Consider the following 13,155-nt stretch of genomic DNA (forward strand, 5'->3'; position numbering starts at 1 on the left):
GGGGTTGCCTGCTGCTGAGTGCTGAGAAGTGTCTTTTGGTTCTCTTCCAGCAAGGCTTACTGGAGGACAACCTTTAGTTTCTAGTGTCATGATTCAGGCTGAAGTCATTAACCATGAGCAGCAGATGGGTGACCCTTGGTGACCCTTGGACCTGGGTTTGAATTTGGTGTGTTTTGGGTTTTTTTCAGGACTCTGACTTCAGCTTGCCACCTGGTTCTGCTTCTGGCACTGCAGCTAACCCTGTCACCAAACTGCAGGATGCTTTGGCCAGTAATGTAAGTGTCTCTTCTCTCTTGGCATTCATTTGTTGCAGATAACTCCTTAGATAGGCATTCAGAAGCATCTGAGATTTAGGCAGCACACCTAACTAAAATCCATAATGGGCATCTGTGCACTCAAAGTCTCTTGATTAAAAAGAGCTCAGAAGTGATGTAGGGAGCAACTCCCATGGTCACTGAGAGCTGTGTGAGGCAGGAGGTACTGCAGATCTCAGAGATCTCCAAACCCCTCCCCTGAGATGTGAGTGCTGGTAATGGGCTGCATGGCCATCTTCCTCAGGAGGTTTCATCACTGTCACTTGTCAGGCCATTTTGGAGCTTTCCCAGTTTATTCCAGCCTTGGTAGCTCCTGGCATTCCCACAAGAGTTTAAAAGTCCTCCCTGTTTCTGAATCTCCCCTCAGGCAGGGTTAACGCAGTCCATCCCCATCCTGAGAAGAGATCATCACCTCCAGCGGTGCATTGGCCTCAACCCAATGTCCTTCCCCACTGCAGACCTCACTCTTAAGGTAAGCAAGCTGCCATGGGTGTTTGTCCTAGCTGTGGATAGCATGTCTGCATGGCCAGAGTAGTGAGGATGGAGAGATCTTTCCCAGAGCATTTGGTGAGGTACTGCTAAGCCTTTAATTAGCTGCTGTAAAAGTTGTGCCTTTGTGCTGTTCAGTGTGGGTGGAAGGGTGTGTGCCTGAGCTGGCTGCTGAAGTCCTTGCCAGGTGTAGGGCAAGTGCAGCAGAGCTTTGCTGCTGTGGCAGCAGCTGGAGAAGGTGGCTGGTCAGGGATAGAGTCATAGAATCATTTAGGCTGGAAAAGATCTTTAAGATCACTGAGTCCAAGCATTAACCCAGCACTACCAAGTCTGCTGCTGAGCCATGTCCCTCAGGACCACATCTCCATGGCTTTTAAACCCCTCCAGGGATGATGAATCAACTGCTTCCCTGGGCAGCCTGTTCCAGGGCTTAACAACCCTTCTGGGGAAGAAAGTGTTCCTGATGTCCAACCTAGATCTCCCTTGGCTCAGCTTGAGGCAGTTTCCTCTCATCATGTCACTCACTACTTGTGTGCCCCCTGGAAATTGCTGTGAATCCCCTTGATGGCAGGTCTGCCAGCTTCCCACTGTGACAGGACCAGCTGGAATTTGAACTGATAGGTCCTGGATGAGTAGCTCTAGGCTTCAGCATTGTCCCTCCCCGTTTGAACTGTCTGTAGTTATTGTCCTTCATTTCCATAGATGGAGTCTGCTCGTAAAGCCTGGGAAAACTCTCCTAGTTTACCAGAACAGAACTCCCCAGGAGGTGCAGGCTCAGGCATCCAGCCTCCTTCCAGTGTTGGAGCTTCCAATGGTGTCAGCTACAGCTCTTTTGGTGGAGTTTCTATGCCTCCCATGCCTGTGGCGTCTGTAGCACCTTCTGCATCGATTCCAGGTACCTGCAAACTGCAGCAGCAGCATTTGCATTGGCTGGGATCTAGGAGTCATCCTCTGATTGTAGTAGAGAGTGGTGAGAAGAGCTGCTGTGGAGAGTAGCTGCTGTGTAGAGCAACTGGCTGGCTGCTGTTGAACAGCTGCTTAACCACTCAGTCAAGGCAGAAAGGGACCATGTCTCCACTTGGAAGAGTGTTAGCTGATTGTGACTGGGATAACCCTAGCACAAGGAGGCCTTTCCTGGCTTGTGGCAAATCTCTGTGAGGTCTCAATAGATCCTGTTTACCCTTCACTGTGCACTCAGTAGGATAGGAGGGAAGTGAAGAAACCTGTGGCTTAGAGACTGCCAACAGGCCCAGTACCAGTGTCAACCATTCCTCTGCTCATTTGGATCCTGAAGGCACAGGCCCTGAGCACCTTCTGCTCTTTGCACTTAATGACCACTTGCTTACAGTTCACAGTCCTTGAGCTGGATTAGCTCAAGCTCAGCCATGTCAGCTGGTGTGTATAATGAGAGCCTCTGGGACAAGGAGATGGACTTGGACTCTCTGAGTCCTGGGTCCCAAAGGACCTCTCATGCATGCACTGTCCTGGATTCCAGAAGGGAGTAACATGTGTTGGACAGAAGTGGTAGTGTGTGGGCTGCTCTCTGTTCCTGTCTTACCCTTGGAGAAAAGGGTGCTCCAAGTCAGGTGTTTGCTTCCCCACCCACCCCAGCTTTGCTTGTACATCTTGTGGTTCAGATCTGCACAGGAGTGGCACAGAAGCACTTTCTGGTTGGTGCCACCTCTGGGGTGAATGTGGCTTGTAGACCTCCCGTGTGGAGGTCTCACACCACATTTGCTCTCTCTGTCCCTCTGAGGTGCAAAGATGAGATGACTGCAGAGCAGGTTTCTAGTGTTAGGGAAGGGTTTAGAATGCAGGTCACCAGTTCCTGAGCTTTTGGCATCTCTGTGGTGGGAAGCCTGGGTTTCCATGTAGCCTCTTGCATGAAGCCAGCCTGCTCCTCTGAGTGGCTGCTGGCTTTGGCATGTGGCCTGATGAGCATTAGAGGCTCTTCTGACCCGGTGCCATGGTGAACTGGTTACTGAGAGCTAGGAAATAGTCTTGGCCTGGGTCCCTGCAGTGTGCTATGCCTGTGTCTCCCCTCTACCTTGAGTTCACAGCCTGCCTTCTCTGACCCCCAGGTAACCACATCCCACCCCTCTATCTGGATGGCCACGTGTTCGCCAGCCAGCCCCGCCTGGTCCCTCAGACCATACCTCAGCAGCAGAGCTACCAACAGGTAAGGGAGAAATGCAGCCAGCCAGTGGCTCCTCAGGGTGGCATTTAGAAGCAAGGGGTCCTGGGTCTCACTGATAGCCCAAAGGAGCTTAGATGTGGCTCTGCTTCCTACTGGCTGTCACAGGTTAGTGAAACTGGGGGGAGCTGAGGGGTTATCCCCATTTTGTACCAGTGCCTTTGGATTGGGTTGAGCTGAAGCAGATGCTGAGGTGGCTGTGTGAGGGAAGGTGACTTCCAATAAATTCCCCAGCCAGTCAGTACAGAGCAGCAGTTCCACTAGCCTTAGTAAACAGGGTGTTGACAGGGTTGGGGAGAGCAGGCAAGTGAGAGCAGGGATTGTCAGTGCCTGTTCTGTCTCCTCATGTCTCCATTAAATAAATGCCTCCTGCAGGCATCAGCCACCCCTCTCTCAGGTGTCTCTGCAGCATCTTCCCAGTGTGCTGTGGAGTGATGCAGGGGCTGGGCAAGGGTATAGTGTAGGTAATTGCCTTGGCAGACTGACTCACAGAGGGAACCAATGGATTTTTTAACAGCCTGGGAGAGTTTCTGGCTCCTTCTTGTACCTCTTAGTCATCTTAATTTCTTCTGCAGGCTGCTGCTGCTCAACAGATTCCCATTTCCCTCCACACATCCTTACAGGCCCAAGCTCAGCTTGGGCTGAGGGGTGGCTTGCCTGTTTCCCAGTCCCAGGAGATGTACAGCTCCATACAGCCCTTCAGGTAACTCCTTCCAGTTTTGCATCTCCTCCTTCCTTGATCTCCTATGCTCCTGATGGCTGTGTGCATTGATCACATCCTCTGTGCTCATCCTCTCTTCCCCCCTTGATGTGCTGTTTCCTTTCCCTAGTTAACACTGCCTGGGTGGGAAGCAAGAATAAACCAAACTACCTTTCTTTTTGTTCTATGCCTTTGTTTGGATCTTTAACTTCTGATTCTTCCCTGCTTTGCAAAACTGCTGCAGACTTCTGGTAGCCTGAATCCTGCTTTACTACTAATCCAGAGCTTGTTGAGCAGGCTACTGAAACACAAACTTTGGTCAGGACACAATGTCATCCTGTCAAACACCCTGCAAGACAAAGACAGGGTTGTAAGGGCCTAACAATGCAAGTGGAAATAACCAAACCCTGTAACTGAGTGGAAAGTGGCATCACAGCCTATCAGCAGAGCCTTACAGCTCATTGCAGGCCAGCTGTGGTTTGGCAGGGGGTGGTATGTGGCCTCCAGAGGTTTTCTGTGCACTGACTCCAGCTGTTTTCTCTCTCCAGGTCTCAGGTGTATATGCACCCCAGTCTGTCTCAGCCCAGCACCATGGTCCTGACAGGAGGCACTGCTCTGAAGCCTCCATATTCGGCCTTCCCAGGCATGCAGCCCTTGGAGGTGGTGAAAACCCAGTCTGGGTCCCCCTACCAGCCCATGAATGGAAGCCAGGCACTGGTTTATGAAGGCCAGATAAACCAGGCAGCTGGGATGGGAGCCTCCCAAATGATGGACTCTCAGCTCACCCAGGTTAGGAGCAGGCCTCTTGTTTGTGAGGCTGGGTTGAGGAGGAGTGTTTGTGCTGAGTGGTGTCTTGGTGTGAGCTAAGCCCTTTGTGAAGGGGCAGGAGATCTCCCTGAGAGCCTCTGTTCTCTGAACCATCCTTTCAAACAGGCAGCACTTTATTTAATGAGAGTCTTGCTGGCTACTTGTCTGTGCCTGCCAAGATGTCATCTTGTAACGTGGGAAGCCTCACCTTCAATACAGAGATGTCAGGCAGATGAACCCTCCCAGCACTTCCTGCCCAGGCAGCCATGATGCAGTAGTTGTCCTAAAAGTAGTTTTCCCTAGAGCCAAATCCCAGTGGTCTCCAGATGGAGCTCAGCTTCCAGGGGAACCAGGGCCTTTGATTCAAAGCTCCTCTAGCTGCTCAATTCATTTCTTACCCAGGTCTTACTTAGAGCTTCTGCTGATCTGTTTGGCAGCATCTCAGTGAGAGTCTGACTGTGTGAACAAGATTTTGCTTCACATCAAGAGACTGAGCCCTGCTGTGAGCAGAGCTGTATCTGTGCACACCTGCTCTGATCCTCTGGGAGAGTCTTGTGTTAAACTCCTCTTACATTTATGGTGCAGCATGTTAAGGTTGATCTCTGTTTGTTTAAAGAGGGCTTTTGAGGTTGGGACTTACATAAAGAGTTAATCCTGAGTGTAACTTAGCTGAGGAAGGCAGAGGGAGCATTGGCAAGCTGAGTGCTGGAAATGCTGCATCCATCAGCAGCTGATAATTTGGTTTCTTGTGCCAGCCCTAGATTATTTTTTATTTGATTTATTAAAGTGTTGCCACAGAACCTCCTAAAGCCAGCAGCTGAGAGAGCTGCCAGATGGATCAGAGGGAACAGGAGGCTCTTGAGTCCTGAGCTGCTTTTGGTTGTTTTTAAGCTTCTCTTAATGACTGCCATCACCAGGGGGACACTCGCTGCAGAGCACGGAGCTGAGGGCACCACCACCACCTCTAGAGGTCCAGGCCTCCAAATGGCATGAAAGCACAGGTGGCTTTCTGGTTTGGCCATCAAAGCTGCAAATGTAACACCTGACACTGAGCTGTCTGATGCTGTCATCACATCAGGAGCGGTACAGCCATGCAGTGACTGTGAGGAAGAGCGGAGAAGTAGATGAAGACTCTAGGCAGGGAGGGAAGCCCTGTGTCTGAGTGCAGCTATGTTAAGTCGATGCCATGTTAAAAGCCCAGCTGACAGGGTGTTGGCAGCACTTCCAGAACATGCATTTCAGTGTGAAAGTCCTTCTGGTGCATTGATTTGCATTTATTCTGTGCCAGACTGTGCTGTTTGTGAGGTTCCTTTTAGCAGTGCTGTGCTGTCAGGCTGTTAGGAGGCAGTGTGCCACACACGAGACTCTTCCCACCCTGAGGGTAATTCTGTGTCCTTATCACACAGCTAACAATGCCTGTGCCTGGCTCCCAGCTCCCTCTGCCCCGCTATGGCTCTGGCCAGCAGCCCCTGCTCCTGCCACAATCCATCCAGCTTCCTCAGGGGCAAAACCTGCCTGTAGGAGCTCCTCGAAGAATCCTCCCTCCTGGATCCCAGCCTTCTGTGCTTGCTACTAGCAGAGAGGTAAGGATTAGCTCCTGGTGCTGGTTGTGGCATTAATTAACCTCTCCTGCACTCCAGTTTCACTCCTCAGTCTTGCTTGTTAAAAGGGGACACTGGCTGCTTTGGGATCCTTAAATATCAAAGCCAAGGATTGGTGGTGAAATGAAGGAGCCCTTTCCACCCCCCATCTCCAAAGCACAGAGCAGCAGTTCTTCAGGTTTTTGCTGCTGGTCATCATTCTGTTTCCAGGGAGCCACATCCTGCTTTGATCCAGTGTTTGGAGTCTCCAGTTTTATTACATGTTTACACAGGTTTCCCCAGAGTGCTTGAGGGGTGGTGAGCTCCAGACACAGTTGGAATACTGCCCAGATATTTCACACTGTTGTGAAGCTTGTCCATTTGAGTAGGTATATTAATGTCCTGTCTGGTGTGGTGGATTCATACCTTAAGTTTGTCTGTAATAGGGGAGAGAGCACAGCAGTTGCCTTCCAGGTTGTGTGCTTGCTGGTGCTGCTGGCTTGCTGGTTTCATACCAGCAGATGATTTCACTTACAAGCCTCACTTTCTTCACCTGAAAAATGTTTCTTCTTTTAATGGGCACAGTGTGTAAAAGGGCAGAGATTAGGCTTAAGTGTTGCAGTGCAGTAAAGACTGAGTGGTGAGTGCATCTGTGATACTTTCTCTCACTCCTTTTCCTCTCTAGTCCTCCCAAATGGAGATGAAAGGGTTTCATTTCTCTGATGGCAAACAGAATATGTCCTCTGGAGGGGCTGTACCATCACCACACACCTACAGGTAAGATGTTTGTGGAGCTTGGCCTCTCTAAGTCAGAAGAGGGGAGGAGCAGTGTTCCCTGTTTGCAGGAGGGGGTGCATCACCCCTGCACAGGATTCCCTTGGGTTTTCACATGCAGAAGGTGCTGCCTGTACTCCTAATGCTTGTATGAAATGTGTGGTCATGCATCCTCTGGGGCTGTGGGCCAGCGTGGCTCTGCCCTGCCCCTGAGTGGGAGCTGTTTACTGACTGAGTCTCACAGACAGGTTGGAATTGGTGTGTGCTTCTGTGTGTTCCTTGTTAAGGTGAGGAATCTACTCACTCAGAGTTTGCAGTGGGGTCCTCTCCAGATGAGAGGTGCTCCTGCCCACACACACCCAACCTTCAGCCCACGGAGGCTTCCGGGAGTGCAGTTAGTTCTGGTTTTCCTCTTGACTGATCTGCACAGCACAGGCTGGTGCCCTGTCTACTGCTGCTTTCTGCTGTCTTGCTTTGTTTCCTTTCACCCATGAATAAGGTTCTCATTCCATTGTAGAATTTACTCCATGAATGTTGTCGACTCTTCGATTTCCAGGCCTAGCTCTGCCAGCCCAAGCGGGAAGCCGTCTGGACCAGCAGTTAGCATGGGCTCTGTGCAAGGACACTATGTGCAGCAGGTAGTGTACCTCAGTGCTGTGGGACACAGCAGTGGCTGCTCCTCTGGGCTGTCACTTGGGCTCGAGAGGGGAGGCAGAAAGGCCTGTGTGGTGAAGGTCTTCATGGGAGCTGGTGTTTTCCCTGGGTGGATGTTACACTGAGTCCAGGATCAGTGCTGTGTGATTTGAAAGTCACTGAATGGTGTGGGTTGGAAGAGACCTGAGAGGTCATCCAGTTCCAACCTCAAGGTCCCATCCAACCTGGCTTTCAACACTTCCAGGCTTGGAGCCTCCACAGCTTCTCTGGGCAGTCTGTTCCAGTGCCACACCACCCTCAAGGAGAATTTCTTCCTAATGTCTCATCCAAATCCAGTTTCTTCCAGTTAGAAGCCATCACCCCTCATCCTAGCACTACAAACCTCTGTAAAAAGTCCCTCCCCAGCTCTCCTGTAGCTCCCTTCAGATCCTGGAAGGCTGCTCTAAGGTCTTCCTGAAGCCTTCTCTTCTCCAGGCTCCAACTCTGTCAGCCTGTCTTCATTAGCAGAGGTGCTCCAGCCCTCTGATCATCTTGGTGGCCTCCTCGGGACTCACTCTAACAGTTCCACATCCTTCTTGTGTTGGGAGCATGGAAGAAATGAAAGGCTTACCTGATTCACAGTCTTCTTGGTGGTTGTTACTGAGTTGTTTGTGGGTTACTTGCATTGCCAGGCACATGAGGCAGTTGGAGCTCCTTGCACAAGAGCAAAGAGTGACACGGTGGAAGAAATTCCTGATGCGTGGAGCTAATGTTATGGCTCCTGTGAAGGATGGTGACAGTTGTGGGCTTTTGTGCCTGCCTAGAGGGCTGTGCTGGCTGATGCTTTGTTTTCCTGTGTCCACAGGCAAAGCAGCGTGTGGATGACAGCAAAGCCAACCTGGGAGCAGTCAAGCTGCAGGAGGCAGCCTCCAGCAGCCAGATGAAGCCGGTGCGCACAGGAGCGATCAAGCCTCAGGCGGTCAAAGTGGAAGAAAGCAAGGCCTAGGAGCACCTCTGATGCCCACCCAGCTGCTCCTGCTGCCTGAGAGGCCCTGCAGCTTAGACTGGACCCCACTGGATCTCCTGCAAGTCCCTGCCCCGCACTGACTGACGACAGTGACATCACCCAAGCCCCTCTCCCAACAAAGCAGTTTGAAACAGTGGATATGACATTGACCTGCTTGCTTTAAAACAAACCAACCTGACTTTTAAGTGGCTCCAGCCATTGGTTTTATTTGTTTGCCCCCTCCTCCATGCCCCATCCACGGGTAGCTGTGATTGCTCACTTTGGCAAAGCCCATCCTTCTCCTTCCCTGTTTCTGTCTCAGCAGAGTGGCACCTGGGGGAGAGGGCTCAGTCTGAGGTGTTCTTTTCGTTTTAAAGGCAGCTGAGGTTTTTACAAATGAGCTATATCTTTGTTTATAGCAGAACTTTTATATGTTCTCTCATTTCCCCTCACCCCCTTCTTTCTGCTTTCCTCATTCCTTCCAGAAAGAAAAAAAAAGAAACAAAGGATTTTTTTTTCCCCCCCCTTTCAGCTGAAATTGTGTTCTGACAAAAGCTCTGCTGAGTTCTGCATTATGGTTGGTTCTGTGCTCCGTTGAGAATCGTGACTCTTCCCAAATTGAGTTTGTTTGGGTGTCTACTCCCCCCAGAGGATTTAGCCCTTCAGGTTGATTAAAAACCCAGGACAGTTAACAGCAATTCATTAATCTTGCAGTATTTTTTGTTTTAAGCTAGAAAGCAGGGCTTGCTTTAGAGGTAAACTCGTACTAAAAGTATGTGGTAGATCAGTGCATTAACCTTCAGACTTGCACCACTTGTAAGTGTAGCCTTGGGGTGCCTCCTGCACAGCAATGTGGTGGTTTGGTTCTAAGGGGAAAGGAGGAAAAGAAAAGCCCAGCAAACTTTGGTTGTGAGCTCATCTGGATCTAGGTTTGTTGGGGATGGTTGGTTTTTGGTTGGGGTTTTTGGGGTTGGTTGTTACTTTTGTGGGTTTGGGGTTGTTTTTAGTGACTGCCAAACACACACCAAGATGTAAATCCCAGATGGAGGGAGCGTGAAATCTGTTACAGAGGAATCTCGCCACACATGGGTCAGAAGAGTTGGCCAGAGCCAACGGGTCTCTATGGACTACTTTTTGTAGTTGTGATGCTCTCTCTCTTATGTTCCCTACCTTGGCTGCTCTTCATTCTTCATGTCCCCTGACACTTGCTCTGTATTGTGTTCACCCCTTGGGGCTGCTCTCCTAAGCTTTGCTCTTTTCCCCCAAGTCTTGCTTTCTGTTCCTCTAACTGATGTAGAACTGGCTTAGAAACGCTTCGGTGAGGGAGCCCCTCTGCAAGGCAGCCCTTTTAGCACACTTGGAACCTCTTTTGTGTTGGAAGCACACCGTTACAGAGGCAGTTTGGAATCATCCCTTGACTCTCCTTCCCCAGGTGAACAGCAAAAGGGGTTCTTCACTTCTGAAGCTGCTGTGTATAGTGTGTGCAGTATGGTCACCTCACACTCCTCGCCACCGTCGGCGGAGCTCTGAAAGGAAGGTCCCAGCGGGAGGGAGTTGGGGCTTATTGCTTTGGTTGGTTGGGTTTGGTTTCTCTGTGTGTGTGTGTGTGCCTCTGTGTGTGTGTGTGTCTAGATTTTTAGGATGGACTTCCAAGTCCCTGAACATGCTTGGAAGTCCTTCAGCTGGAGATAGATTTAAGTAAACTCAGCTATTTTCAGCTAACCTGGTTTGTGTTGTTTAGCTCTTTCAAAATGTCAAGTTGTAGGCTGCTCACTCTGAGGTGAGGGAAAGCAAACTTCCTTTCTGCAGGAGGTGATACCTTGCTGGCTGGCTGTGCCTCAGCTAGGTGGCAGCAAGTCATTTGGTGGTGGTTCCAAAGAAGATAATTCTGAACAAAGAATGTATTTGGGAAGGGATCTGAAAGGTCTTGTTTCTTTGTTTGCTTTTTGTTGTGGGGTTTTTTTTTGTTGTTGTTGTTGCTTTTGTTTGTTTGTTTTGGTCACCCCCTTTCTGGGAAAGATCCTTCATAACTTTTCTAGGGATGCATTTGAAGTTGTAAGCTAGGTATAAAGAGGAATTTTATACAGTAGCTTTAAAGAGCTTAGAAACCTGAACTAACGTAGAGGTAGCGATGTCCCCCTCTCCACGGGTGTCCCCACGGACCATGGCAGAGAACCCAAAGGGATAGGATGGTACTTTAAGAAAAGCTCTTTTGGGGTTTGGGTTTTTCTCCTCATGTCTTCTGGATTTTTAGTTTCAGAGCAGAGTGTGCCAGCATCTCTCTAGCATCCTTCTTAAAGTACAGGGTTTGAGGTTTAGCGGCAAATACTTCCCCAGCCTTCGGGCATCTCCCGGCCCTGCATCCTCATCTGCTAGTCCTGCTCCCAACGTTTTCCAAAGATTGCTCCAGCAGTAAGTCATCCCAACCCTCCCCCCCTGCTTTCTATTTTGTTCTGTGGAATATCATGAACAACAGAATTGTCTGTTGGGTTAGTCTCTTTTGGGTTTGTTTTCTTCTTGTTGTTATCCTTCTGCCCAGCTGGCCCTAGCTAATACCAGAATCTAACTGTAATGGCTAAAGAGACTTACCGAGCCCCCCTCTCCTCTCCGTCCTACCCCAGACACACTACTTAAGCTTTACAAAGACACTAACCTCCTTCCTCCCACCTGTGTGACTTCCAAATGGTCAAATGTGTTGGAGAAACTGGGTTATTGCTGGATACAAGTTCTTGCAGTCCCTCTGGTGTAAATGCCATCAGAACTACAACACTTCCTGTCGAGAAAGGTTCCCCTTCTTTTCCCTTCTAACCCTTCCCCTCGCCCCCAACAGAATAAAACACTAGAATTTATTTATACGTATTTGATGTTGTAGGTCTAGGTGAAAAAGTAATTGTTTCACTGCTCTATTTATATATTATGTCTGAATTCTTCTGTGCAGGAAAGGCCAAGAAATGCATGTGAGCTTCATTCCATTCCTCACCTTCGGGTGGCTGTCAGCTGCAGTTGGCAAGGCTCTTTCCCTTCGTGGGGTTTTGGTGGGACGGGAAGCGGTTCTAGAGCCCAGATCTCTACGGTGCAATATCCTTCTTCTCTGGCATAGAGTTTTGTTTGTTTGTTTGTTTAAAGCTAGTACAAGGTCAGAGCAGTCTGTGGTGCTCTGGAGCCCGGAGGAAAGCCTCTGATCCTCTCGAGGGGCGGAAATGCCAAGGGTGCCGGTGCACGGAGACAAACTCAGCTTGGGGAGGAGAAGGGAGATGTATAGGATGAGGATATAGTTTATAGGGGGATACTTCTGCTTCTGGTCTCCACTGCTGAAGGGCCAGGCCCTAATGAGCTATTCCTTTGTGAGTTGCTTTTGCTTTGACTGGAAATCAGCTACCAAATAGCAGGCTCCTTCTGCTAAGCAAAGGTGCAGTGTGTGCAGTGGGAGGGAGAGGTGGGATCCACATTTTTCAGCCACAGTGGGTGAAGCAGAAATATTCAGAGGCTGACTTTGCTGCTTTTTGTTCAGCTGAAGGTCTGAAGCCACCTGTGTTAATCAGTTCTCTTCTACACAGTGATTCAAGGCCTGGCATCTGCATTCAGTGCTGCTTCCCTTTCTGGTTCAGACTGCTTTTAGATCTTAATTTAAAAGAAATGGAAGCTAGGGAAGAAAGAGAGAGGGGGAGGGGAAAAACAAAAGGCACTGCAGTATGTTTTTGAATGACAAGTGGAAGCAGCACAGTCACCAGTGAACAGGTATTGCTGTTGATCTTCCATCAGTCCTGGCTCTGCCCTGTGACAGCTGTACAGTGTCAGTAGCTCTGGGTGTGTTTGCAGCCCACTGAACTCCCCTGCGTGTTTGTGTCCCTGCAGAGGCACTCCATTGACCACTTCCCTTGCAACAGTGCTGTGAAGCTGCCAGCTGCTCTGTGCTTCCTGTGTATTCCTGGATATATCTTCCAAAAGGAGCTGCATTTTGGGCTCCTTTTTGGCAGGCTGCTCTCTCTTCACTTCCAGGCCAGCACCGCTGCACGCCAGGGTCTCGTTCTGTCAACCTTGTGGTTTGCTTCTGGCTGGTTAAGCACAGGTCCATCCCTTCAAGCAGGGGTCATTTGTGAGGTGCAGCAGCCCAGCTTCTTTGTGAAGAACAATTTCCAGCAGGTATCAGGATCCTAAGCTGTGGCCCATCACGAGACAAGGCACATTTTGCCGAGGCAGCAGCACTGCTGACTGAAGAGACAGCAGCAGCCCAACTCCTCTTGGTGTTTTACTCTAATCCAAAACCCGCCAGGTTCTCCTGGCAGCTGTCAGCACCCCTGGTGAGAGGGGCTGAATGGCTCATCCTGGCTCCTCAAGATGATCATTCCCTGCCCTGGGAATCGCAGCAGCAGCAGTGAGGCTCTCACCCTTCCCTCCGCATGTCCCAAGGCGTTGTCCTTAGCTGGAATCCTCTTCTCTGGTCCTGTACAAACCGCGTTTGTTGTTTCTCAAGGGGATATTGTGCTCCTTAAAGCTTCTGCCCTCATCACCTGCATAGGGTTTGGGGTTGGGTTTATGGTTTGTTTGTTTTTTTTTCTCCCTCCCCTCTTTTTCTTTTCTTTTGGCCTTTCCTCTCTTTGTCTTTTCCTGTAGACCAGATATTTGAAAGGGCAGACGATGGCTCATTGTGTAACCGT

At 49.9% G+C, this 13,155-nt stretch overlaps 1 protein-coding gene and 1 non-coding gene across 8 annotated transcripts in view; both read left to right on the plus strand.

Annotated features, from left to right (window-relative positions):
• Nucleotides 1–9,441, plus strand: part of PRRC2B (proline rich coiled-coil 2B) — a 41,806-nt gene extending 32,365 nt beyond the window's left edge. For 5 of the 7 annotated variants that reach the window (XM_054174479.1, XM_054174480.1, XM_054174478.1 and 2 more), the window contains exons 23-32: nt 189–275; nt 682–786; nt 1,506–1,698; nt 2,885–2,982; nt 3,573–3,700; nt 4,246–4,486; nt 5,911–6,087; nt 6,770–6,861; nt 7,376–7,496; nt 8,357–9,441. In XM_054174479.1, the coding sequence (XP_054030454.1) occupies nt 189–275; nt 682–786; nt 1,506–1,698; nt 2,885–2,982; nt 3,573–3,700; nt 4,246–4,486; nt 5,911–6,087; nt 6,770–6,861; nt 7,376–7,496; nt 8,357–8,497 (1,383 nt within the window). In that variant the 3' untranslated portion in view covers nt 8,498–9,441. The remainder of the gene's footprint in view (nt 1–188; nt 276–681; nt 787–1,505; nt 1,699–2,884; nt 2,983–3,572; nt 3,701–4,245; nt 4,487–5,910; nt 6,088–6,769; nt 6,862–7,375; nt 7,497–8,356) is intronic. The other 2 variants (XM_054174483.1, XM_054174484.1) reach the window with 1 other exon arrangement.
• Nucleotides 1,953–2,040, plus strand: LOC128898679 (small nucleolar RNA SNORD62). Its single transcript, XR_008462947.1, has one exon. It is a non-coding gene; the product is annotated as a small nucleolar RNA SNORD62 (small nucleolar RNA).
• Nucleotides 9,442–13,155: the final 3,714 nt, after the last annotated feature.

Source organism: Dryobates pubescens, chromosome 29 (genome assembly GCF_014839835.1).
Source record: "Dryobates pubescens isolate bDryPub1 chromosome 29, bDryPub1.pri, whole genome shotgun sequence".
Lineage (NCBI taxonomy): Eukaryota > Metazoa > Chordata > Aves > Piciformes > Picidae > Dryobates > Dryobates pubescens.